Raw genomic sequence first — 25,573 nt, forward strand, 5'->3', positions numbered from 1 at the left:
TCTATTGTCCATAGAAGAGCTGGAGCTCTTCTACGCGTCATAGAAAGACTGAAGGTTCTCTATGCGCCATCGAAGAGCCGGAGGACTTCTATTGTCCATAGAGGAGCCGGAGGTCTTCCACTGTCCGTGGAAGGCTTGGATGAACTGGAGGTCTTCTATTGTCCATAGAAAAGCTTGAGGTCTTCTATGCGCCATAGAAGAACTGGAGGTCTTCTATGCGCCATAGAAGAGCTGGAGGTCTTCTATGCGCCATAGAAGAGCTGGAGGTCTTCTATGCGCCATAGAAGAGCTGGAGGTCTTCTATTGTCCATAGAAGAGCTGGAGGTCTTTTATGCGCCATAGAAGAGCTGGAGGTCTTCTATGCGCCATAGAAGAGCTGGAGGTCTTTTATGCGACATAGAAGAGCTGGTGGTCTTCTATGCGCCAAAGAAGAGCTGGTGGTCTTCTATGCGCCATAGAAGAGCTGGTGGTCTTCTATGCGCCATAGAAGAGCTGGTGGTCTTCTATGCGCCATAGAAGAGCTGGTGGTCTTCTATGCGCCATAGAAGAGCTGGTGGTCTTCTATGCGCCATAGAAGAGCTGGAGGTCGTCTATGCGCCATAGAGGAGCTGGAGGTCTTCCATGCGCCCTAGAAGAGCTGGAGGTCTTCCATGCGCCCTAGAAGAGCTGGAGGTCTTCCATGCGCCCTAGAAGAGCTGGAGGTCTTCTATACGGCATAGAAGAGCTGGAGGTCTTCCATGCGCCCTAGAAGAGCTGGAGGTCTTCCATGCGCCCTAGAAGAGCTGGAGGTCTTCCATGCGCCCTTGAAGAGCTGGAGGTCTTCCATGCGCCATAGAAGAGCTGGAGGTCTTCTATGCGCCATAGAAGAGCTGGAGGTCTTCTATGCGCCACAGAAGAGCTGGAGGTCTTCTATGCGCCATAGAAGAGCTGGAGGTCTTCTATGCGCCATAGAAGAGCTGGAGGTCTTCCATACGCCCTAGAAGAGCTGGAGGTCTTCCATACGCCCTAGAAGAGCTGGAGGTCTTTCATGCGCCCTAGAAGAGCTGGAGGTCTTCCATGCGCCCTAGAAGAGCTGGAGGTCTTCCATGCGCCCTAGAAGAGCTGGAGGTCTTCCATGCGCCCTAGAAGAGCTGGAGGTCTTCCATGCGCCCTAGAAGAGCTGGAGGTCTTCCATGCGCCCTAGAAGAGCTGGAGGTCTTCCATGCGCCCTAGAAGAGCTGGAGGTCTTCCATGCGCCCTAGAAGAGCTGGAGGTCTTTCATGCGCCCTAGAAGAGCTGGAGGTCTTCCATGCGCCCTAGAAGAGCTGGAGGTCTTCTATGCACCATAGAAGAGCTGGAGGTCTTCTATGCACCATAGAAGAGCTGGAGGTCTTCTATTCACCATAGAAGAGCTGGAGCTCTTCTATGCACCATAGAAGAGCTGGAGGTCTTCTATGCACCATAGAAGAGCTGGAGCTCTTCTATGCACCATAGAAGAGCTGGAGGTCTTCTATTGTCCATAGAAGAGCTGGAGGTCTTCTATTGTCCATAGAAGAGCTGGAGGTCTTCTATTGTCCATAGAAGAGCTGGAGGTCTTCTATGCACCATAGAAGAGCTGGAGGTCTTCTATGCACCATAGAAGAGCTGGAGGTCTTCTATGCACCATAGAAGAGCTGGAGGTCTTCTATGCACCATAGAAGAGCTGGAGGTCTTCTACTGTCCATAGAAGAGATGGAGGTCTTCTACTGTCCATAGAAGAGCTGGAGGCCTTCCATTCGGCATAGAAGACCTGGTGGACTCCAATTGTCTATAGAAGACCTGAAGGTCTTCTATTGTTTATAGAAGTCCTGGAGGTCTTCTATTGTCTATAGAAGACCTGGAGGTCTTCAATTGTCTATAGAAGACCTGGAGGTCTTCAATTGTCTATAGCAGACCTGGATGTCTTCTATTGTCTATAGAAGACCTGGAGGTCTTCAATTGTCTATAAAAGACCTGGAGGTCTTCAATTGTCTATAGAAGGCCTGGAGGTCTTCAATTGTCTATAGAAGACCTGGAGGTCTTCAATTGTCTATAGAAGACCTGGAGGTCTTCAATTGTCTATAGAAGACCTGGAGGTCTTCAATTGTCTATAGAAGATCTGGAGGTCTTCAATTGTCTATAGAAGACCTGGAGGTCTTCAATTGTCTATAGAAGACCTGGAGGTCTTCAATTGTCTATAGAAGACCTGGAGGTCTTCAATTGTCTATAGAAGACCTAGAGGTCTTCAATTGTTTATAGAAGACCTGGAGGTCTTCTATAGACAATAGAAGACCTCCAGGTCTATGGCGCATAGAAGACCTCCAGGTCTTCTATAGACGGTAGAAGACCTCCAGCTCTTCTATGGCGCATGGAAGACCTCCAGGTCTTCTATAGACGGTTGAAGACCTCCAGCTCTTCTATGGCGCATAGAAGACCTCCAGCTCTTCTATGGCGCATAAAAGACCTCCAGGTCTTCTATAGACAATAGAAGACCTCCAATTCGTCTATATACAATAGAAGGTCTTCCAGGTCTTCTATAGACAATAAAAGACCTCCAGGTCTTCTATAGATAATAGAAGACCTCCAGGTCTATCGCCTATAGAAGACCTGGAGGTCTTCTATGCGCCATAGAAGACCTGGAGGTTCTCTATGCGCCATAGAAGACCTGGAGGTCTTCTATGCGCCATAGAAGACCTGGAGGTCTTCTATGCGCCATAGAAGACCTGGAGGTCTTCTATCGCCTAGAACACCTGAAGAGATCTTCTATGCGCCATAAAACAGCTGAAGAGATCTTCTATGCGCCATAAAACAGCTGAAGAGGTCTTCTATATTCCATAGAACAGCTGGAGAGGTCTTCTGTATCCCACAGAAGAGCTGGAGATGGCATTTTTCATATTTTTTTATCATTTTAAGTCTCCGATAAAATAACAGACTATGTTCATGATTTTTGATAAGGTGATTCCGTATCTAGAGAGACATTAAATATTGAGACCTTACAACCAGATTGCTGCTTTCACTATTTCCTATTTTTTCAAACACCGATAATCAGCAAATTACGGAATGAACTTTGTGAAAGCGAAAACAGAACACCCCAACCTTCACCCTTACAACAAATTTACCCCCTTCCGCAGCACTTCGACAAAAGGTACGTTCTAAAAAAAACTCACTTGAAATGCTCGCAAAACGTTCTGTTGACTTATGTTAATTGCAAATTGCTGCTTGAATTGCAGAAAAATGCAACTCAACGAGCGGAGAAAAGCAAAAAAAATAAAGCGATGGCGAAGCGAGAAAAAATGTTGGCATGAACAAACAAAAATACATTCTATGTAAATAGAAAAAAAACTCTTGGCTAACGACGCTGACGGCTAGGATGACGACGACGACGACGGTGAGCTTTTTTGCTCCAGCGTAATTATGTTAAGCAATTGGCTTATTTCATCCTTAGCTGGCGTTTTTTTTTTCTCGTTTTTGTTCTCTCGCATCTTGAAGTAACTATCAGGCGATTATTCTGATCTATTGGCCTCAAACACTTCAAATTGTTGACTTTGTACTTGGTTCGTACTTTCATACGTCCGCTCGCTCCATCGTTCGTATGTTTGTCAGCCAGCTTACGACGTTGTCAGTAACGGTGCTAAAATGAAGTGATTTAAACGCTTTTTATTTAATTAAGGTACTGACGACTGCTGCCAATTCATAATAGAACTAAAGAGGATTATAAATATTGGGTTTATTGATCGCTTAATTGAATGGGGCATTTTTGTATTTTTTTCCGATAATTAATGGAATGAGGAATGGATGTGTTTTTTTTTTAATTCAATGTTAAACAAAGTGGGTCAAAGGTCAAGGAATATTTTTTGTGAAGGTATTCTATGGGAAAATAATTTTTAAGGCCGTATACACGAGAAATGCTTTTGCAGGTCAGCTAATTAAAGAAAGCATTTTATAAGAAATGACATTCTACAGATCTTCTTCCCAGAAAATAAAGGATCTCAAGGTTTTCTATGGACAATTGAAAAACTCCAGGTCATATATGGACAATAGAAGAAGTCCAGGTCATCTAGGGGTAATAGAAGAACTACAGGTCTGCCATGGACAATAGGGGGCATGCAGGTCTTCTATAGACAATAGGAAACTTCAAGGTTTGCTTTGGACAATAGAAGACTTGTATGTCTTCTATTAGATATAAAAGACCCGTAGGTCTTCTAGTCGCTACAGAAGTCCCGAAGGTCTTGTATTCGGCATGAAAGACCCGAAGGTCTTTTATTCGGCATGGAAGACCCGAAGGTCTTCTATTCTCTCTAGAGACACGTAGGTCTTCTATTCGCTATAGAAATACTATTTAGTACAATTGTAGAACACTTTTTCAAAACTACATCCATGCCTCAATTCCAGATACAAAAGGTGACATCTATATAAAATTTCAGTATTTTAGGTCCATTATTTTACCCAATACCAAATATAGTACATTTTAGTTCTTTTCGTACTATTAAATTACACATTTTCAAATCCAGTACTTTAGTTACAAATATAGGGAGCATTTCCAAACCACCATCAATTCTCAAACACAAATACCATCAGTAATCTAAATATCAAGTCAGAATTTTATCTTCAAGCCTTCACCCAATACCGAGTACAGTATAATTATTGTACATATTTCCCAGAAAACCTTCATATGTCTAGGCTACACATGAACCTCGAGCCCAATATCAAATTTCAGATTTGAAAAACTATCGGTTCACAAAATACCAAATTGTTCCAATTATAGTACTATTTAGTACTTTTCATGCACTTATAGTACACCTTTCCAAAACCACCTCATTATCACAAACCTACCACCAACAGGGACTCCAATATAATCTTTCAAAATCCCTGCTTCGTTCTATAAGAAAGTGTTAAAAATCTAGTACTATTTAGAACCGTTGGTGCATATATGGGTCCATGGCATGTCCAAACAGACACTAACCCCTACATCTATATAAGATTTTAGCATTTTCAGGTCTATCTGTTCACCCAATACCAAATTTTGGTGCCATTTAGTACTTTTCGTACTTATTTAGGACGCATCTCCCACCTTCCGCCAAATCTCGAATATAGATACCATTAGGATTGTAAATTTTAAATTTCAGAATTGTATCCCTATCCCGTCACCCAATACATTTTAGAACTATTTGAAACTTTTTGTACAATTTAGTACACATTTACGAAAACACTTCCCTATGTCCAGGCTAGACATGAACAGCGATCCTTATACAATATTTCCGATTTCAAGCACTATATGTTCACCCAATACCAAATTGTACCAAATATAGTACTATTTAGTGCTTTTTCGTGCACTTGTAGTACACATTTCCCCAACCGCTTCTTTATAACAAATCTACCTCCAACAGGGACCCCAATACAAAATTTCAATATTCAAGTTTTTTGTCCGCCCTTAACCAAACTGTTCCAAATTTAGTACCATTTAGTACTTTTCGTACAAATATGAGACACATTTTCCTACCACCGCCGGATCTCAAACAAAAATGCCATCAAAAATCGTAATATTTTATTTGAGAATTGTATCTCTATCCCTTCACCCATTACCGAATAGTACCATTTGGTACTTTTCATACAACTACAAGACCACTTAATAACTTAACCAGTGACCACTTCTACCTCCTTATCTCGATTTTATTTACCAACAGAGAACTTTGCATCAAATTTGAGGATTCCAGCCCTATCGTTTCAACCAATTTAATACTTTTCGTACAATTAGGGTACATATTTCCGAAACTACTTCCATGTGCCCAGGCTACACACTAAATTGCAGATATCAAGCACTATCTGTTCACCTAATACCAAATTGTACCAAATATGTTACTATTTAGTACATTTCGAGCACTTGTAGTACATATTTCCAAAACCACCTATTTATCACCTAAACCTACCACAAACAGAGACCCTAATACAAAATTCCAGCTTCATTCGATAAACGTAAAGCTAGCTGTTATAAATTTAATACCGTTTAGTACTTTTCGTGCATTTATGGTACATATTTCCAAGTCACCTTCAATATCTCAATTTCAGATACCAACTAATACCTCAATATCATCAGCATCTCCAAATTTCAAGTTTTTAGCTCTATTCGTTCATATAATATCAAATGGAATTATTTTAGAACTTTTCGTAACATTAAAGTTCGAATTTCCAAAAACCCTTTTGTACATTTATCCTGCACAGTATCAGTGGTACACATTCCAAATTTCAGAATTCAAGCTCATCTCTTTTTTTCCAATACAAAGTATTCAATTACTATTATATTTTAGTACTTTTCGTAACCTTTTGGCACGCACATCAAAAAACCCAGCCTTATCTCACGTTTACGCTCCAAGACTGACCCCAGTGCAAAATTTCATAATTCTAGCTTCACTGGTTTCGTCTGGGCGTTGATTTTTGGTGAGTGAATTATTTCACTACTCTTTTATAATTCGTCTCGTAAAGATATTTTGCTTAGATCACAAAGAAACAAGCACCATACCCCTCTGAAAAAAAATGGTGGTGAAGATGGAATATATCCTTCCTATCCTACATGTCCCATTCTTATAAGGGTTCAAAACTTTGAAAAAAAAAAATCAGTAAGGAAAGCTCAAAAGTCGGGCGGGGCCGACTATATGATACCCTACACCACTATGCATATTTAGTAGAGCTCTCGTAAAAAGGTTTATACAGAGCATTTCAGAGCTCTATGAGATATTTGGTACAAAATCAAAATCTATCTAATTCTATCGTGCATTTTACGAACTATAACTAACTCCAAATTTGATATACTTCCTACTAGGCCGAACTCGGTTGGGTGTGCCAAAATTCAGGTAATTTGGACTGATAGTGGACATTTGGTGCACATTTAACCCGAAATCGGATGAAGATATATATGGGAGCTATATCTAAATTTGATCCGATTTTCACCAAATTCAATAGGATTCGTCCTTGGGCCAAAAAAATATTGTTTGGAAAATTTCATCTCAATCGGATAATAAATGCGACCTGCATTTTGTTCACAAGAATACATGGACAGACTGACGGACGGACGGACAGACGGACTGACATGCATAAATCGACTCAGAAAGTGATTCTATGAAGGTTCTCAAAAGTAACTATGGGTCTATCTCGTTTCCTTCTCCATGTTACAAACAAATGCACAAAGACATAATACCCTTACCACTATGTGGTGTAGGGTATAAAAATCGCTGTGTAGGTAAAAATCGCTGTGTAGGTAAACTTTTGGGTCGCATTTAGAAATGGTCATAAAATGAGGGTATATGTCAATAGGCAAACCAACTGAAACCTTTCGAACTTTGGAAAATTTTCGAAATTTCCCTGAAAAATCTCAAAGATGTAACTTGATGTAAAAACATCCAAACGTGGGAGCAAAAAATGAATTCTAAGGTTCTTGAAGACCACTTTCTCCTCCCTCCCAGTGTCGGCATATTTATTGTTGCACATCATCCACTTGAACTTCAGGCAACGTCTTGCAATGACTTTGCCAAACACTTGTGCCACCACCACTTTCACTTCAAGGAGTGCTTGGAGCTTGCAGCTGCATCATTGTCAGCAACACCACCCAACCCCCTCCCCATCACCGTACCACAGGATAATGCATCCATCATCAACATCATCTCGATGACTCTGTGGTGTCTCCGTTCTCCAGGATGAGACACTTTCATTGATTTTGCTATCTAAACCATTAGAGTGTTAAGCACAAAACCATTTATATGAATATTTAATGGATCGGGAGAGAGAGAGAAGGAAGAGGGTTTTAGGCTGGATTTTTGTTGACTTTGTTGTTGTTCTTGTTGTTGCTACCTCGATTATTGGTAAGGTATTGGTTATGGACGCCATAGACTTTCAAGTGGTATTTAAACACCGATGATTGGCTATTAAGAGATATTCACACGTTAACCACTTAACACAATGACATGGCTAACACACACACACACGCAGCACACTCATTCATGAGCTCTCATCCTCTCACATAACAGACCGACTAATACAAAAACAATTTAGGGTAGCTCTTCTGCCAGGAGTTGGATGCTGAAAAATATGCAAAGTAAATCTGTTCAAATAAATTGTTTAAGCGGAAGAAAACTGTTATCTCAATCGGCAGGATAGGCAGGTGAGAAGGTATTTGCTGTTAACCATAGCCAGACGAGACGGAAGGACACTCTGGCGTTCAACTCAGTGCACAAATATAAAAGATGTATGAACGACGTTTGTGTGGCTGGACGGATGGGCCCATGAACGCACCGTAGTCAAACATGGAGGTATTTAGCCAGGCAGCCAACTAGTCTGGCAATAAGTCATTCAGCCATAAAGTCATAGGCTGCTCTACCGATTAATTTGGCACTTTAAGCCCAATCGACAACAAGAGCAATACTAACAGCAACAACAACAACAACAACCACAACAACAAAAACCAAGTGGAAGACACACTTGGCCTGTGTCATTAGGGTGCGTTTAAGCCCCACTACTGTCTGACAAACATGCATGGGGGAATTCTTTGTATTACAAACTTGTATGTGTTTGTTGGTTGGTTGGTTGGATGGCATATTTACATGCAGACAAACGTCGACACGCACACACACATAGACACTTTGTGTAAATTTATTGCCTAGTTCGAACAATGAACGATGCTTGTTTGTTGGCAAAAATAAGTCATCAATGTTTTAATATGGCCAATGATGATAAAAACATGAGAGCAGTTTAAGCCTCCCCTCCACACACACACATAAGTGGATTGGTGGGTGAAAGGAAGGATGAAAGGACATGAAAAAATGTGTGGTGTGTGTAAGTCTAGGTTTCTGTGGGGATGCGAAGTGGTAGGCAGACTGGTCTATTGTTGAGAAGTTTGTGTATGAGAAGTCCGTTTGGCTGGGAGAGTGAGAGGGAGTGCGATTGTCAGTATGTTACGGATATACTGTGTGTGGATTTCATTCACATATATTCATGTGTCCGCGTATGATTGATGCCACCAGGTTCTTATCGTGGTGTCTGGTATGTTAATTTCTAAGGGTATTGATTTAAAATTTGTTTTACTTGTAAGTCCTCCAATCTTCAGCTCAAAATACTTATGAATTTTAACCAAAAAAATTTTGGGTGATAAATATAAAGTTTTGAAAATGTGGAAAAGGGATGTGAGAGATTAGGTAACATGGAGTTTTGCTACATAAGAGGAACTTATTTTCATTCCAAAATATTATTTAGGAGTTATTATAAATATTATTCAAAATACTCCTGCCAAAAATATATTTCCAAAAACAAAAATAAAAGTTAAAAAATTAAAAATAATATTTTCAAATAATTTTTTTTCAAGGATTAATTGTAAATTTTTGAAATATATTGAAAGAATGATATACGTATCCTTCAAAACTAAAATTTTTCCTTAATTTTCGATGTCTGGCGGTCCTTTATAACATGCGCACAAAATTCATATCCAACGGTCTGTTGGTCCTTGCAAAAAAGGTATTTAAAAATATCCGCATATCGATAGGTCCTTAAAAAAATGTTGACAAAGATTTACATTGCTGGTCTATGGAAAAATATTTTTAAACAAATAAAAAAGCAGTAAGTTCAGTCCGGTCGGACTTTGAATACCCTTCACCATTTGAAACGTATTTGGAAATTTAAAAAAAAAAAACAAGTAAAAAAGCTGTAAGTTCGGCCCCCGGCCGAACTTTGAATACCCTCCACCATTTGGCACAAATTTGGCAATTTTCAAAAAATTTAAATCCATTAAAAATTCTATTAAAATCTTAAAAAAAATATCGAATGAGGTTCTATACGATGACGTGGAACTTTTGTCATAAGTCTGCAGAGACAATTTTCTGGCATAGGCTGTAGTATCCATTACGAACTTCAAATATTAAATTTAAAACAGTTCCCGTTAATAATATGGCTAAAATCATCCAAATACCGAAAAAAGGGGGGTGGGGGAACCGTTATATGGGGGCTATACGAAGACGTGAACCTACATGGTCCCTGAAAATATTTTCTTTAAAAAATGCACGTTAAGAGGTCTGTTGGTCCTTGAAAATATTTTCTTTAAAAAATGCACGTTAAGAGGTCTGTTGGTCCTTGAAAATATTTTCTTTAAAAAATATTCTTTAAATTTCTTTGGTCCTTGAAAATATTTTCTTTAAAAAATATTCTTTAAATTTCTTTGGTCCTTGAAAAAATATTTTTTAAAAAATCCACGTTTATTTGGTCCTTGAAAAAATATTTTTTTAAAAAATCCACGTTTATTTGGTCCTTGAAAAAATATTTTTTAAAAAATCCACGTTTATTTGGTCTTTGAAAAAATATTCTTTAAAAAATCCACGTTTATTTGCTCCTTGGAAAAAATATTGTTTAAAAACCCATGTTTATTTGGTCCTTGAAAAAATATTTTTTAAAAAATCCACGTTTATTTGGTCCTTGAAAAAATATTCTTTAAAAAATCCATGTTTATTTGGTCTTTGAAAAAATATTTTTTAAAAAATCCACGTTTATTTGGTTCTAAGAAAAAAATATTTTTAAAAAATCCACGTTTATTTGGTCTTTGAGAAAATATTTTTTTTTAAAAAATCCACGTTTACTTGGTCCTTAAAAAAATATATTTTTTTAAAAAATCCACGCCTCTGTTTGTCCTTGAAAAAATATTCTTTAAAAGAACAACGTTTATTTGGTACTTGAAAAAATATTTTTTAAAAAATCCACGTTTATTTGGTCCTTGAAAAAAATATTTTTTAAAAAATCCACATTTATTTGGTCCTTGAAAAAATATTTTTAAAAACCCACATTCTGTTAAAATCTTAAAAAATAACGAATGAGGGTCTATACGACGACATGGAACTTTTGTCATAAGTCTGCAGAGACAATTTTCTGGAATAGGCTGTAGTATCCATTACGAACTTCAAATATTAAATTTAAAACAGTTCCCGTTAATAATATGGCTAAAATCATCCAAATACCGAAAAAAGGGGGGTGGGGGAACCGTTATATGGGGGCTATACGAAGACGTGAACCTACATGGTCCCTGAAAATATTTTCTTTAAAAAATGCACGTTAAGAGGTCTGTTGGTCCTTGAAAATATTTTCTTTAAAAAATATTCTTTAAATTTCTTTGGTCCTTGAAAATATTTTCTTTAAAAAATATTCTTTAAATTTCTTTGGTCCTTGAAAAAATATTTTTTAAAAAATCCACGTTTATTTGGTCCTTGAAAAAATATTTTTTTTAAAAAATCCACGTTTATTTGGTCCTTGAAAAAATATTTTTTAAAAAATCCACGTTTATTTGGTCTTTGAAAAAATATTCTTTAAAAAATCCACGTTTATTTGCTCCTTGGAAAAAATATTGTTTAAAAACCCATGTTTATTTGGTCCTTGAAAAAATATTTTTTAAAAAATCCACGTTTATTTGGTCCTTGAAAAAATATTCTTTAAAAAATCCATGTTTATTTGGTCTTTGAAAAAATATTTTTTAAAAAATCCACGTTTATTTGGTTCTAAGAAAAAAATATTTTTTAAAAAATCCACGTTTATTTGGTCTTTGAGAAAATATTTTTTTTTTAAAAAATCCACGTTTACTTGGTCCTTAAAAAAATATATTTTTTTAAAAAATCCACGCCTCTGTTTGTCCTTGAAAAAATATTCTTTAAAAGAACAACGTTTATTTGGTCCTTGAAAAAAATATTTTTTTAAAAATCCACATTTATTTGGTCCTTGAAAAAATATTTTTAAAAACCCACATTTATTTGGTCCTTGAAAAAATATTTTTGAAAAAATCCACGTCTCAGTTGGTCCTTGAAAAAAATATTTTTTAAAAAAATCCACGTTTATTTGGTCCTTGAAAAAATATTTTTTAAAAAAATCCACGTTTATTTGCTCTTTAAAAAAATAATCTTTCGGAAATCAACGTTTCTTTGTTCCTTGAAAAAATAATCTTTCGGAAATCCCCGTTCGATTGGTCCTTAATTTTTTTTTTTAAAATCCACTTTTATTTGGTACTTAAAAAAATCCTTAAATCCACGTTTATTTGGTCCTTGCAAAATTATTTTATCGGAAATCCACGTTCGATTGGTTCTTTAGAAAAATATTCTTTAAGAAATCCTTGTTTATTATTATATTCGTTAAAAAATCCACGTTTATTTGGTCCTTGGAAAAATACTCCTTCAAAAATCCTTTTTGATTCTTTAAAACATTTTTTAAAAAATCCACGTTTAGAGGTCTGTTGGTCCTTGAAAATTTATTCTTTAATAAATTTTTAAGAAATCCACATTAATTTGGTCCTTGAAAATATATTCTTTATGAAATTCTCATTAATTGGTCCTTGAAAATATATTCTTTATGAAATTCGCATTAATTGGTCCTTAAACAAAATATTTTAAAAAATCCGCGTTTATTTGGTCCCTGAAAAAAATATTCTCAGAAAATCCACGTTTAGGTGGTCCTTCAAAAAACATTCTTTCAGAAATCCACGTTTATTGGGTCCTTAAAAATATTCTTTAAAAATTCACGTCTATTTGGTCCTTAAAAATATTTTCTTTAAAAAAATCCACGTTGGTCCTTCCCGTCAATTCATTCACCAAGAACATAATTTTTTTCCTCACATTGTCCTTTTGGTGTAAATGATGATATTGTGGTGTGAGTATGGCTCCTCGTATTGACGCTATCAAGCAGATAAACTACGAAGTCCAAAAAGAGCTTAGTCAAGTGAAAACAAAAGTAAGGAAGAGGAGAGAAGAAGAAAAAAATATGATAATTTATGTAAATAACGAATATTTCATTGGTACCGCTTAAAGTACTTGAGAAGAATTCTCAAGAAGAAGAAGGAAAACAAAAGGAAAAAATATTTAAGGAAGGGTAGTGCACGAGTTGGTCGCCGCCCAAAGTGAAGGCACATAACATGGGGGGTAGGTATTGTCACATTACTTCACAAACAATGACGAAACATTGGTGTTAACCCTCAAAAACCCGAGGATTATAGAAGCTGTCGCTGATGGCTAAGGAATTTATGTTAAATGCGTGATGAGGGGTAGAAAAGGGGTTTCCCCCACCCCGCACCCCCTTTTGCTAGGAAATATTTAAATACTTTCATATTGACTTCCCATAAATAAATCTTATTTTAATGGCATTTCGTTCGATTGCGATTTAATATTAAAGTCTCGTACCCTTTTCCTCCGTTTTCGTTACAGAATCACCCATGCAAATGTTCTACAAGGACAAGGGGGTATTCCTGACAGGCGGCACCGGCTTCTTTGGTAAAAGTAAGTAATACCCTTTTAATTCATTTTGAAGGGGGAGGAGGAGTCCGCCCACTCCTTCCTTTCAACCATTCCACCAAGTGCCTTAATACCAGACACAATGTCAGAGCATGGATGTTGTGTGTGGTAAAGTGGTTCATGGTGTGATGGGGGTGTCATTTTTGGGGTTGAATTTCCTTTGGAATTCTGCCGGCGGATGTTCTTAGTGGTAATGATTTAATTGCTGGATTTCTTTTTTTCATCTTGCAGTTATAATTGAAAAATTATTACGCGTTACCGATGTGGGACAAATTTTCCTGCTGATCCGTACCAAAAAGGGTAAAGACGTACAGACACGTCTCGATGACATCTTCAATGAACCGGTAAGTAGCGAGATTGGGAGTTATTCAAGGATATTTTTATGGAACAGGAAGAAAGGGTGCGGTGGATAATTTTACCACCAAATGTGGATAATTTTATCCACAAATGTGGACAATTTTATCCACAAATGTGGATAATTTTATCCATACACCAGGATAACGTTATCCACAAATGTGGATAATTTTATTCACAAAAGTGGATAACTTTATCCACAAATGTGGATAACTTTATGCACAAATGTGGACAATTTTATCCACAATAGTGGATAATTTTATCCACAAATCGTGGATAACTTTATACACAAACGTGGATAATTTTATACACAAATGTGGATAATTTTATCCACAAATGTGGATAATTATATCCACAGTAATGGATAACTTTATCCACAAACGTGGATAACTTTATCCACCAAAGTGGAAAATTTTATCTACAAATGTGGATAATTTTTTCCACAAATGTGGATAACTTTATCCACAAATGTGGATAATTTTATCCACAAATGTGGATAATTTTATCCACAAATGTGGATAATTTTATCCACAAATGTGGATAATTTTATCCACAGATCTGGATAATTTTATCCACAGATGTGGATAATTTTTTCCACAAAATTGGATAATTTTATTTAATTAATTGATATGCAGAACTGGATAATTTTTTCCAAAAACGTGGATAACTTTATCCATAAACGTGGAAAACTTTATCCACAAACCTGGATAATTTTATCCACAAATGTGGATAATTTTTTCTACAAATGCGGATATTTTATCCACAAGTGGGGATATTTTTAATCACAAATGAGAATAACTTTATCCACAAACGTGGATAATTTTGTCCACAAATGCAGATAATTTTATCCAGAGTCGTTAATGATTTTATCCACAAATGTGGATAATTTTATCAAAAAATTTGGATAGTTTTATCCATAAATGTGGATATTTTTATCCACAACAGTTGATAATCTTATCTAAAAACGTGGATAATTTTATCCAAATAGTGGATAATTTTATAAACAAATGTGGACACTTTTATCCACAAACGTGGATAATTTTATCCACAAATGTGGATAACTTTATCCACAAATGTGGACCCTTTTATCCACAAATGTGGATAATTTTATCCACAAATGTGGACACTTTTATCCACAAACGTGGATAATTTTATCCACAAATGTGGATAACTTTATCCACAAATGTGGACCCTTTTATCCACAAATGTGGATAATTTTATCCACAAATGTGGACACTTTTATCCACAAACGTGGATAATTTTATCCACAAATGTGGACAAATTTTTGGATAATTTTATCCACAAATGTGGATAATTTTATCCCCACACGTGGATAATTTTATCCACAAATGTGGATAACTTTATTCACAAATGCGGATAATTTTATCCACAAATGTAGATAATTGATATGAAGACCTGGAAAATTTTATCCAAAAACGCGGATAACTTTATCCATAAACGTGGAAAACTTTATCCAAAAACTGGGTAATTTTATCCACGAAGGTGGACAACTTTATCCACAGAGTTATCCATAAATACGGATAAATTATCCACAACTGTGGATAGTTTTATCCGCAATCGTGGATAATTTTATCCACAAATGTGGATAATTTTATCCACAAATGTGGATAATTTTACCCACAAAAGTGGACAAATACTTACCTTCTATTTTGTCTCTCTCCCTCTCTCATTATGTTCTCTCTTCTCTCTCTCTCTCCCCCCAGGTCTTTGAAAAACTCAAGAAAATCACACCAAACTATCGCGAAAAAATCACCGTCATTAGTGGTGATGTCTCTCTCCCCGCTCTGGGTATCTCCCACGAAGATCGTGAGTTGCTCAAGGAACAGGTGAACATAATTATTCATGGTGCTGCCACAGTGCGATTTGATGAGAAGCTAAAAATGGCCATTGGCATCAATGTGAATGGCACCAAGGAAATTTTGCGTTTGGCCAAGGAGGTGGTACATCTCAAGGCGGTGGTTCATGTCTCTACGGCCTTTGCCCATTGTAATCGTAAACACATTCAGGAGAGATTCTACAATTGTACCTTGTCGGGTGATAAGGCTTTGCAGCTGAGCGAGTGCCTGGATGAGCAGACATTGAATACGCTGACACCGACCATTGTAAAGGACTTCCCGAATACCTATGCTTTTACCAAGGTCTTGGCTGAGGATATCATACAGAATTATGGACAGAATTTGCCAGTTACCATATTCCGTCCAGGCATAGGTGAGGGTTCGAGGTGGGGTTTTTAATTTAAAGCAATTTTAAAATGTTATTTCGGTTATTTTAGTTGTCACCACCTATCGCGAACCCGTCTCCGGCTGGATCGACAACATGTATGGACCCTGTGGCATTATTGTGGGCGTAGGTTCGGGTGTCATGCGCATTTTCAGCGGCAAGGTGCAGAATAAGGCCAACATGGTCCCGGTGGATTTGTGTGTAAATGCCCTGTTGACCAGTGCCTGGGATATAGCCAGAAATACGTGAGTCTTGAAAAGCGACCCACAACCTTAAAAAAAAATATAACTTTTAATTTTTTTTCGTTTTGTAGTTACGACACCCCACCAATCTACAATTACATACCCGACCCGGATAACATTGCCAGCTGGCGCGAATTCATGGAATATGCCATTGAATATGGACGCAAGTTGCCGTTGCGCAAATCCATTTGGTATCCTTGCTTCACCATTGTCAGCTCCAAATGGCAATTCGCCCTGCTGTCATTCTTGTATCACACCTTACCCGCCCTGTTTATGGATATGTTAATGTTGGTTATTGGCAAGAAACCCAGGTAAGATATTATGCGCACCAGAATCGAGGTAAATGTTTGATCGAAGCCAAAACGACAAAACCGAAAAAACCTCGAAGTAATCAAACAAAGGCCAGCACGAAAAAAAAACTCAAATCAGAAGCATAACCTCAAAAATGAAAACAAAATCAAAACAAAGGCAAAAAAAGATAAAGCTCAGCTAAAAGCAATAGACCCAACCAAATAACCAGCCAACCTAAGCCATCAGGCATCATTGCATATTCCACAATGCCATCCAAACTATGGGCCAACCATTCATATTTGGTCATGCTTTCAATGAATTTTGATTAACCCTTTTTGTTGTTGTTATCCTTTTTTTGTTGAAGGATATTTTTGTGTTGATATTATTTGTTTATTGATGGGTTTATACGCAGGGTGTTCCTACAAAAATGTAGCTTTTAATCTTAAAACTTTTCTGCCCTTTTCAAAGGCATTCTATAATAACCAGAAACTAAAATGTTTTCCAAAAAAGAAAGATCTTCTGTGGTTGAGGCTATTTCATAGAAGAATTCCTTTCAAAGGCCTTCCATAGAAGAAGGCCTTTCAAAAAATTTTCCATAAAAAAATAATTTTCAAAATTTCTTCTTTAGAAAAAAATATTTCAAATAAATTCTTTAGAAAAAAATTTCAAAATACCTTGTATAGGAAAATACCTTTTAAAATATTTTAAAAGTAGAAAGATCTTCGAATAATCATCTGTAGAAGATATATTTCAAAATATATACTACTTCACAAAGTCTTTTTCTAAAATCCATTGAAAAAATATTCTTAAGAAGTCTTATGATAAACTTTCCCTATAGAAAAAAAATCTTAAAAATATTCTATAGAGGAGACCAACAGAATTGAAAATATCTCTCAAAAAAGCTTCCACTGGAAAAACTAATTTAAAATGCCTTTGACTGGGACAAATCCCACTGCAAACATTTTCTTATGAAAGGGAAGGCTTTCCAAAGATCTCCTACCTTTAAAATACCTTCTACATATCTTCGATATCTCCATATCCATTAAAACTCTTCTATTGAAAAAAAAAAAACCTTTTAGAATTAAAAATTCCTCTCAAAGACATTCCACTGACAGAGGCCCCTCATGGGACTTCTCCCGAAAAAAATGTAATAAATTAAAATGCATTCGAAATGCCCATTGAGAAACTTTTTCTTACGAAAGAGGAGGCTTTCCAAAGGTCTCCTACTGAGAGAGAAGACCTTTAGAATACCGTCTACAGATCTTCGATATCTCCATATCCATTAAAACTCCTCTATTGAAAAAAACCTTTTAGAATAAAAAATTCTTCTTAAAGACATTCCCCTGACAGAGGCCCCTCGTGGGACTTCTCCCGAAAAATATAGTTTATTAAAATGCCTTTGAAATGTCCACTTAAAACATTTCCTTTTGTAAGTGAAGGCTTTCCAAAGATCTCCTACGGAGTGAGAAAACCTTTAAAATACCTTTTACAAATTTTCGATGGATACACCCATTTAAACTCCTCTGGAAACATAACCTCCCCTTAATAGAAAAAGATCTTTCGATGCTCTTCGGGTGAGATAATACGTTTTTCATATCTGGAGATATATTAAGGCTCTTTTGTGGTCAGAAGACCCTTTAAATCCCATAAAAACTCCTTTGTGCTAGAAGATCTTTCTGTAGAAAGAAGGCCTCTTAAAGCTCTTATTGCTCAAAAAAGTAACTTCAATGGAGAAGAACCTTTACATAGTCTTCTAAAGAAAATAAATTTAAAAATTGTTGCTACTGAAGAAGGGACTTAAGAAAATCTTCTTGAATAGAAACGATTTAGAAGGCCTTCTTTCGAAGGATTTTCAAAAGGTTTACCATAGAAAATTTCTTAGAAATATTCTATTGAAAAAAACCTTTTAGAATTAAAAATTCCTCTTAAAGACCCTTCCTTAAAAGAAGGCCTATCAAGGAGATTTCTCCTGAAAAAAAAACTTAATTAAAGGGCCTTGGATTGGGACGAGACCTACTGAAAAACTTTCCTTTTGAAAGGGAAGGCTTTCCAAAATTCTCCTACTGAGAGAGAAGACCTTTAAAATACCTTCTACAGATCTTCCATATCTCCATATTCTTCCATATTATGGAAGCAGAGTCACTCCTTGAACAAGACTCGTCAACGCTATTCTGAGGAGAGAATACGTTTTGCACTTCTGGAGACCTATTAAAGCTCATTTGTGGCCAGAAGACACTTTAAAATAGCTATGGACTCTCTCGATGTTAATTTGCCATTGATTTTGCAGGTCGAGATGGTCTCTCACCACAACCAATGCATATATTGTGAGCAAGGCTGCTTTAAACTCACAAAAAGCTCTGCTGTCGATGGAAAAACCTTTGAAACATTTTGAGGAAACTTCTAAAGCTTTTCTGTAGAGAGAAGAAATATTAAAATGCATTTGTGGAAAAAAGGTCTCTTTAAGCTCTTATTTGTGAACTAGAGCATTTAAAGCTGATCTCTAGGTACTGTAAAAGATATACAGATATTTAGAAGACTTCTCAATCTCCTTCATGGACAGAGAACCTCTAATATTTTTAAAACTCTTTTGTGAATGGAGGACCTGTCTGATGATAAGAAACCTATGGAAGTGTTCCTATTTACTGAAAACTAATACAAGGTCTTCTGTGACGGAAGCTCTTCTAATGACAACATCTTAAAGTTATTTTTTGGATAAAAGGCCGTTTAAATCTCTTCTCTTTCAAACAAAAGACATTTAAAACTCTTCTGTGAAATTAAGTCCTGCCAAAGGTCTTATGATGACATGAGATCTATTGAAGATCTTTTATTTACAGAAAGCTAATTAAAGCTCTTCTGTAACGGAAAAGTTTTTAAAGCTCTTCTATTGACAGACAACTTCTTAAAGTTGTTTTGTGGATAAAAGGCCATTGAGAAATATTCTATGTGCGTGGACCTTTTTAAGCTCTTCTTGGTCGGAAAACCTGCAAAATTATTTCATAACTAGAAAAAAGCGTTTTTAGTAAACAGAAGACATTACAAAGCACATTCAAGGAGAGTAGGCCATTTATAGTTCTACTGTGCCCTAATAACCTTCCAACAGAAGACCTTTTAAAACTCTTGTGAGGACGGATGACCTTTTAAAGCTTTTCCCTTTTCCGCTTAAAACTTTTCTCTTTACATTTTAAGCCATTCTGTCAACAGAAAACTTTATACAGCTTTTACTCTGAAAATCTTTGCCAGAAGATTCTTTAAAGTTTTGCTGTGGACAGAAGTCGTGTAAAAGCTCTTCTGAGAAATGAAGACGCACTGCTCTGCTGTGGTCAGCGGAACATGTGCACAGAAGACCTTTTAAAACACTTAAATTTGAAGAATACCATTTAAACCTATTTTGTGGAGAGAATAACTCTTAAAGCTCTTCTGCTGACAGAAGATCCTTTAAAGCTCTAATGTTGACTGTTAAATTACTTCTGAGGACAGAAGACGCTCTTTGTTAAAGCTACTTCGTGGACTGAGGTGTTCTTCTGTGAACGAAAGCGATCTAAAGCTCTTCTGAAAAAAGATGAGCTTTCTTGGAACATAAATTATTTTAAAACTCTTCTCTGGATCGATGATCTTTCACCATTAAAATGTATCTCCCCTGTAAGGAGAAACATTTTAATGGTGAAAGATCATCTGGGGATATTCTTTGGAGAGAAAACTTTTCAAAGATTTTCTGTAAACAGAAGAGCTTTTAGCTCTGCCACAGTGGACAGAATACCTTCATTAGATCTTCCATGAGCACAATACCATTTTAAGCTCTTTTGTGACTCTGTAAAGTTCTTTTATGGGCTAAGACTTCTTCAAGTTTTTTTCTGCGAACAAAATACCTTTTAAGCCTCTGTTGTAAGGAGAAGAATATTGAAAGTTCTTCTGTTGACAGCAAATCCTCTAAAGCTCTTCCGACCTTCTTTTGTTGTTCTTCGGTGAATAGTAGACCTTTTAAATCTCTTCTGCAGACAAAATGCTTGCTGAAGCTCTGCTGAGGATTTTCTGCTGATAGTTAATCTTCCATAAACACAAAAACTTTTGAAGCTTTTCTAGAAGAACTTCCCAGTTTTTCTGCTGATTGTATACTTTTTGAAACACTAATGTGGCTAGTGGACTTCGGCAGGTATTTCTATGGAAAGGTAATCTTCAAAGAGCTCATCTATAGACAGAAGCATAGACAAATAAAGGTGTAGACCAAAAAGTTTAAATGTTGACCCATAGAGGTTAATCATTTGGACCCATAGTTAATCATTGGGACAGTATAGTCACCCAGGACTAATAAAATCACTCGACTTCCAAATAAATTCTGCTATTTGAGCAGTAGATTTTTAAATTTCACGACTTAAAAATAAAAATATTTAAAATATTTTCCATTGAGAGAATTGAGTGAATAGATTAAGCTCTCTCACAGCATGAACGACATTTATTGAAGCACTTTTTTCGAAGATGACAGATGAGGCAACATTTTAGTCAATACTTTTATTTGTCTAGGACAGAAGTCTATTTCCCAATTCTTTATATAGTCCTTTCACCCCTCTGTTACTTCTGTGATGGGAATACTTCTTTGTCCAAAAAAGCTTCCTTAGAGTGATGAGCTTTCTAGGTCTCTTTTAAAGAGCTGATTTTAATCTATTCTTCTTTTAAGAGAATCATAGATTTTATCCTTTAACCTCGAGCTGTAGCTCCCAAACATTTCGTCTCTGCCAATCCATGCAATTGATTATCAATTCCTCGCTCTCCCTCTCTTCATTGTTTCGTTACGCTAATACTAAATCTCCGATAGTTATCATGAATTTCAAATTATTCAAGTGGTGGGTGGGTTGTTGGGAAATGTGGGAGGATTTCCTAAAATTTGTGTGTGGCTAGCGCCCCAAAATATGTGTGTGTGTGTGTTGTTTGTGTGCCTGCGTTTGGCTATGGCATATTTTGGGGGCCTTTAGCTTTTGCATACGTTGTTGGTTACTTTGTTTTCGATTTTTTTTTTTTTTTGGCTGGGTTTTGCTGCCCTCCATATTCTTGATCAAATATTTGGCTTTTCGCGGCTGATTGTGCTTTGTTTAGCTGTTTCCAAAACTGGATTTTTTTGTTTTCATCGTTTTGGGCTTTAGCTGTAGCTATTGATGTTGTGCTGTGCTGTGCCTGGTGTCATCTCACGGCTAACTTGTTTTTATCATATCTCTCTGTGTGTTTGTTTTTTTTTTTTTTCGTTTTGTTTTTCATTTTCCCCCTTTCCCTCCCTCCCTTTTTCAGAATGATGAAAATGTATCGCAAAATCCACAAATTTTGCGCTGTGATGGAATATTTCTCATCGAATGAATTCATATTCGAAAACAACAATGTGCGAGCACTCTGGGACAAATTGGATGCGAAGGATAAACGTTTGTTTGCCTTCGATATGCGGTCCGTCGATTGGACTGAACTGTTTCGCATTAGCTTGTGGGGCCTGCGATCCTATGTGGTGAAGGATGAACCCAGTACTGTGGCCGAATCGGTGAAGCGACATGAACGGTAAGTTTTTCTTTTTTTTTTTTTGCAAAAAGAGAGTCAAATGAAATTCCCCGAAAAACGAACTGCAGGATGATATTAATAATGAAGTGGTGGAGGATGATGATGATAATGGCAATGGTGTGCGCTCTAGTAGGTTTTGGGGATGGAACAGTGATGCCAGTGTAACTGAATTGGAGTTGAAGTAATATGCCTCTAAAAGTGGTTTAAATCATTTACGAATTCCTGTCTGTAATTTAGGGACAATAATTTCGAAGGGTACCCTTTTTTTAGGAATTTGTAAAAATTACTTTATGTCATCACTGATGCACAAATATCCTTAAAATACGACCGATTGTGGGCCTAAAGTCAACCTTAAAAAAATATTTGTAATCTCTGACTCACTAAATAAGAATCAAAGCCCAGACGAAACATCTGAAGCTATAAGCTTGAAATTCTGCACGAGGCTCAGTCTTGGTGCGTAAGCTTGTGATAAGGCTGGATTTTTGGAAATTCGTACTAAAAGGGTACGAAAAGTACTAAAATGTCTCATTGACTTACTGACTGAGAATTAACGCCCAGTCTGAGCGGCTGAAACTGAAATCATGAAATTTTTTCACGAGGGTCAGGTGATAAGCCAGGGTTTTTGGAAAGTTGTACTGAAATGGTACGAAACGTACTAAAATGTACTAAAAATATAATACTTTGTATTGGTCAAATGAAATTACCTAAAATTGAGAATATAAATTAGGATTAAAAGTCACTGATGGAGTGCAGGATAGATGTACCAAAGGGTTCTTGGAAATTGTAACGAAAAGTTCCGAAATAGTACTAAACTTCGAAAAAAATGGCACCATTTGGTATTATGTGAACAGCAAAGCTAAAAAACTTGAAATTTGTTAGGAGAATCATGGTTGGAAAGCAAGTTTGATATATGAAGGTGGTTTTCGGAAATGTGTACTAAGTGTGCGAACTGTACTAAATAGTACTACATTTGGTCGAATTTTGTTTAGGGCGAACGGATGAAGTTAGAATTTTTAAATTTTGCATTGGGGTTCCTGTTAGTTGTATGTTTGTGATACGGAGGTGGTTTTGAAAATGCGTACTAAAAGTACACGAAAAGTACTCAATAGTACTATATTTGGTACATTTTGTTATTGGTTCAGCAGATAGAGCGTGAAGTTTTGAATTTTATATTAAGGTCGCTGTTCATGTGTATCCTGGACATATGGAGGAGGTTTTGGAAATTTGTACTATATTTGTACGAAAAGTACTAAATGGTACTAAATTTGGCATTTTTGGGTGATAAAATCCTGAAATTTGATAGTTGAATTACTGACAAGTACTAAATGGTACTAAATTTTGTATTGGGCGAAGGAACAGGATTAGAGTCCTCAAATTTGATATCGAGGTTTCTTTTGGGCATCTGGAATTGAGATATGAAGGTGGTTTTGGACTATAATTGTACGCAATGTATTAAACAGTACTATTTTTAGTACAAAGTGGTATTGTGTGAGCAGATAGTGCTTAAAATCTGAAATTTGGTATAAGGGTCGCTGTTCATGTGTGTCCTCTACATATGGAGGTATTATCGGAAATGTGTACTATAATTGTACGAAAAGTAGTAAGTGGTACTATATTTCGTATTGGGTGAAAGGATAAGGCTGGGATCTCGAAATTTGATATTTAAATTACTGCTGGTATTTGTATTTAAAATTTGGCAGTGGTTCAGATACCCGTCCTGTATTTGTACGAAAAGTACTAAATGGTACTAAATGTTGTATTGGGTGAATGAACTGGCCTAGAATACTCAAATTTGATATTGAGGTTGCTTTTGGGCATCTGGAATTGAGATACGAAGGTGGTTTTGGGAAGCGTACTATAATTGTACGAAATATAGTAAACAGTACTATTTTTAGTAGAATTTGGTATTGGGCGAACATATAGGGCTTAAAATCTGAAATTTGGTATTAGAGTCGCTGGGCATATAGAGGTAGTATCGGAAGTGTGTACTATAATTTTACGAAAAGTACTGAAATGTACTATATTTAGTATTAGGTGAAGAGATCGGTCTGGAATCTCCAAAATTGATAATTAGATTAGCTGCTGGTATTTGTGTTTGTGAATTGGCGGTGGTTCGGAAATGCGTTCTATATTTGTACGAAAAGTACTAAATGGTACTAAATTTGGCATTGGGTGATAAAATCCTGAAATTTGATAGTTGAATTACTGACAAGTACTAAATGGTACTAAATGTTGTATTGGGTGAAGGAACAGGCCTAGAATCCTCAAATTTGATATTGAGGTTTCTTTTGGGCATCTGGAATTGAGATATGAAGGTGGTTTTGGACTATAATTGCACGCAATGTATTAAACAGTACTATTTTTAGTACAAAGTGGTATTGTGTGAACAGATAGTGCTTAAAATCTTAAATTTGGTAGTAGGGTCGCTGTTCATGTGTGGCCTGGATATATAGAGATAGTATCGGAAGTGTGTACTATAATTGTACGAAAAGTATCGAATTGTACTATATATAGTATTAGGTGAAGAGATCGGTCAGGAATCTCGAAATTTGATATTTAGATTACTGCAGGTATTTGTATTTGAGATTTGGCAGTGGTTCGGATACGCGTCCTATATTTGTACGATAAGTACTAAATGGTACTAAATTTGATATTGGTTGAGGGGATAGGGCTGGAATCCTCAAATTTCATATTGAGGTCTCCATTGGTGTCTGTGGTTAAAATATGGAGGTGGTTTTGAAAATTTGTACTAAAAGTTCTCAATAAGAACTAAATAGTACTATATTTGGTACAATTTTCAGTTGGGTAAAAAGATAGAGCTTGAAATCTGAAATTTGGAATTTAACGTGGCTGTCCATGTGCCTGGACTTATGGAGGTGGTTTGGGAAATGTGTACTATAATTGTACGAAAAGTAATAAATGGTGCAATATTTGGTATTGGGTAAAGGGATAGGAACGAAATCCCAAATTTTGATATTGAAGTCACTGTTGGTATCGATGGTTGAGTTATGGAGCTTATTTTGGAAATGTGTGTAATGTGTAATAGTACGAAAAGTACTGAAATGTACTAAATTTAATATTGGGTGATAGGTCTGGAATCCCCAAATGTAATATTGAGGTCTCTGAAATTGTTGGTATCTGAAATTGAGAGATATGGCTGGTTTTGGAAATGTGTACTATAATTGTACGAAAAGTACTCAATTGTACAAAATTTGGGGTAGGGTAAATGGATGAAGCAGAAATTTTGTATTGTGGTCCCTGTTAGTGGTAGGTTTGTAATATAAAATTGGTTTTGGAAATGAGTACTACGAGTGCACGTAAAGTACTAAATAGTACTATATTTGGTACAATTTGGTATTGGATGAACAGTATTGGGGCTTATTAAAACCCGAAATATGGTACAATTCTGAAATTTGATATTTAGATTCCTGATGGCATCTGTGTTCGAGATTTGGCGGAGAGTTGGAAATGCGTCCTAAATTAGTACGAAAAGTACTAAATGGTACCAAATTTGGTATTGGGTGATGGGATAGACCTAAAATTCTAAAATTTAATACAAATGTCTCGGTTAGTGTCTGTGGCTAAGATATAGAGGTGGTTTTGACATGCATCTCATAT

At 36.3% G+C, this 25,573-nt stretch overlaps 1 protein-coding gene across 1 annotated transcript in view; it reads left to right on the forward strand.

Moving 5' to 3' along the window:
- Nucleotides 1–25,573, forward strand: part of LOC131806445 (fatty acyl-CoA reductase wat) — a 205,433-nt gene that overhangs the window by 175,751 nt on the left and 4,109 nt on the right. The window contains exons 4-9 of the mRNA XM_059130538.1: nucleotides 13,206–13,277; nucleotides 13,524–13,636; nucleotides 15,371–15,875; nucleotides 15,940–16,132; nucleotides 16,201–16,440; nucleotides 21,698–21,955. Coding sequence (XP_058986521.1) covers nucleotides 13,206–13,277; nucleotides 13,524–13,636; nucleotides 15,371–15,875; nucleotides 15,940–16,132; nucleotides 16,201–16,440; nucleotides 21,698–21,955 — 1,381 coding nt within the window. The remainder of the gene's footprint in view (nucleotides 1–13,205; nucleotides 13,278–13,523; nucleotides 13,637–15,370; nucleotides 15,876–15,939; nucleotides 16,133–16,200; nucleotides 16,441–21,697; nucleotides 21,956–25,573) is intronic.

The sequence above is a fragment of the Musca domestica genome, unplaced genomic scaffold, assembly GCF_030504385.1.
Source record: "Musca domestica strain aabys unplaced genomic scaffold, Musca_domestica.polishedcontigs.V.1.1 76, whole genome shotgun sequence".
Classification (NCBI taxonomy): Eukaryota; Metazoa; Arthropoda; class Insecta; order Diptera; family Muscidae; genus Musca; species Musca domestica.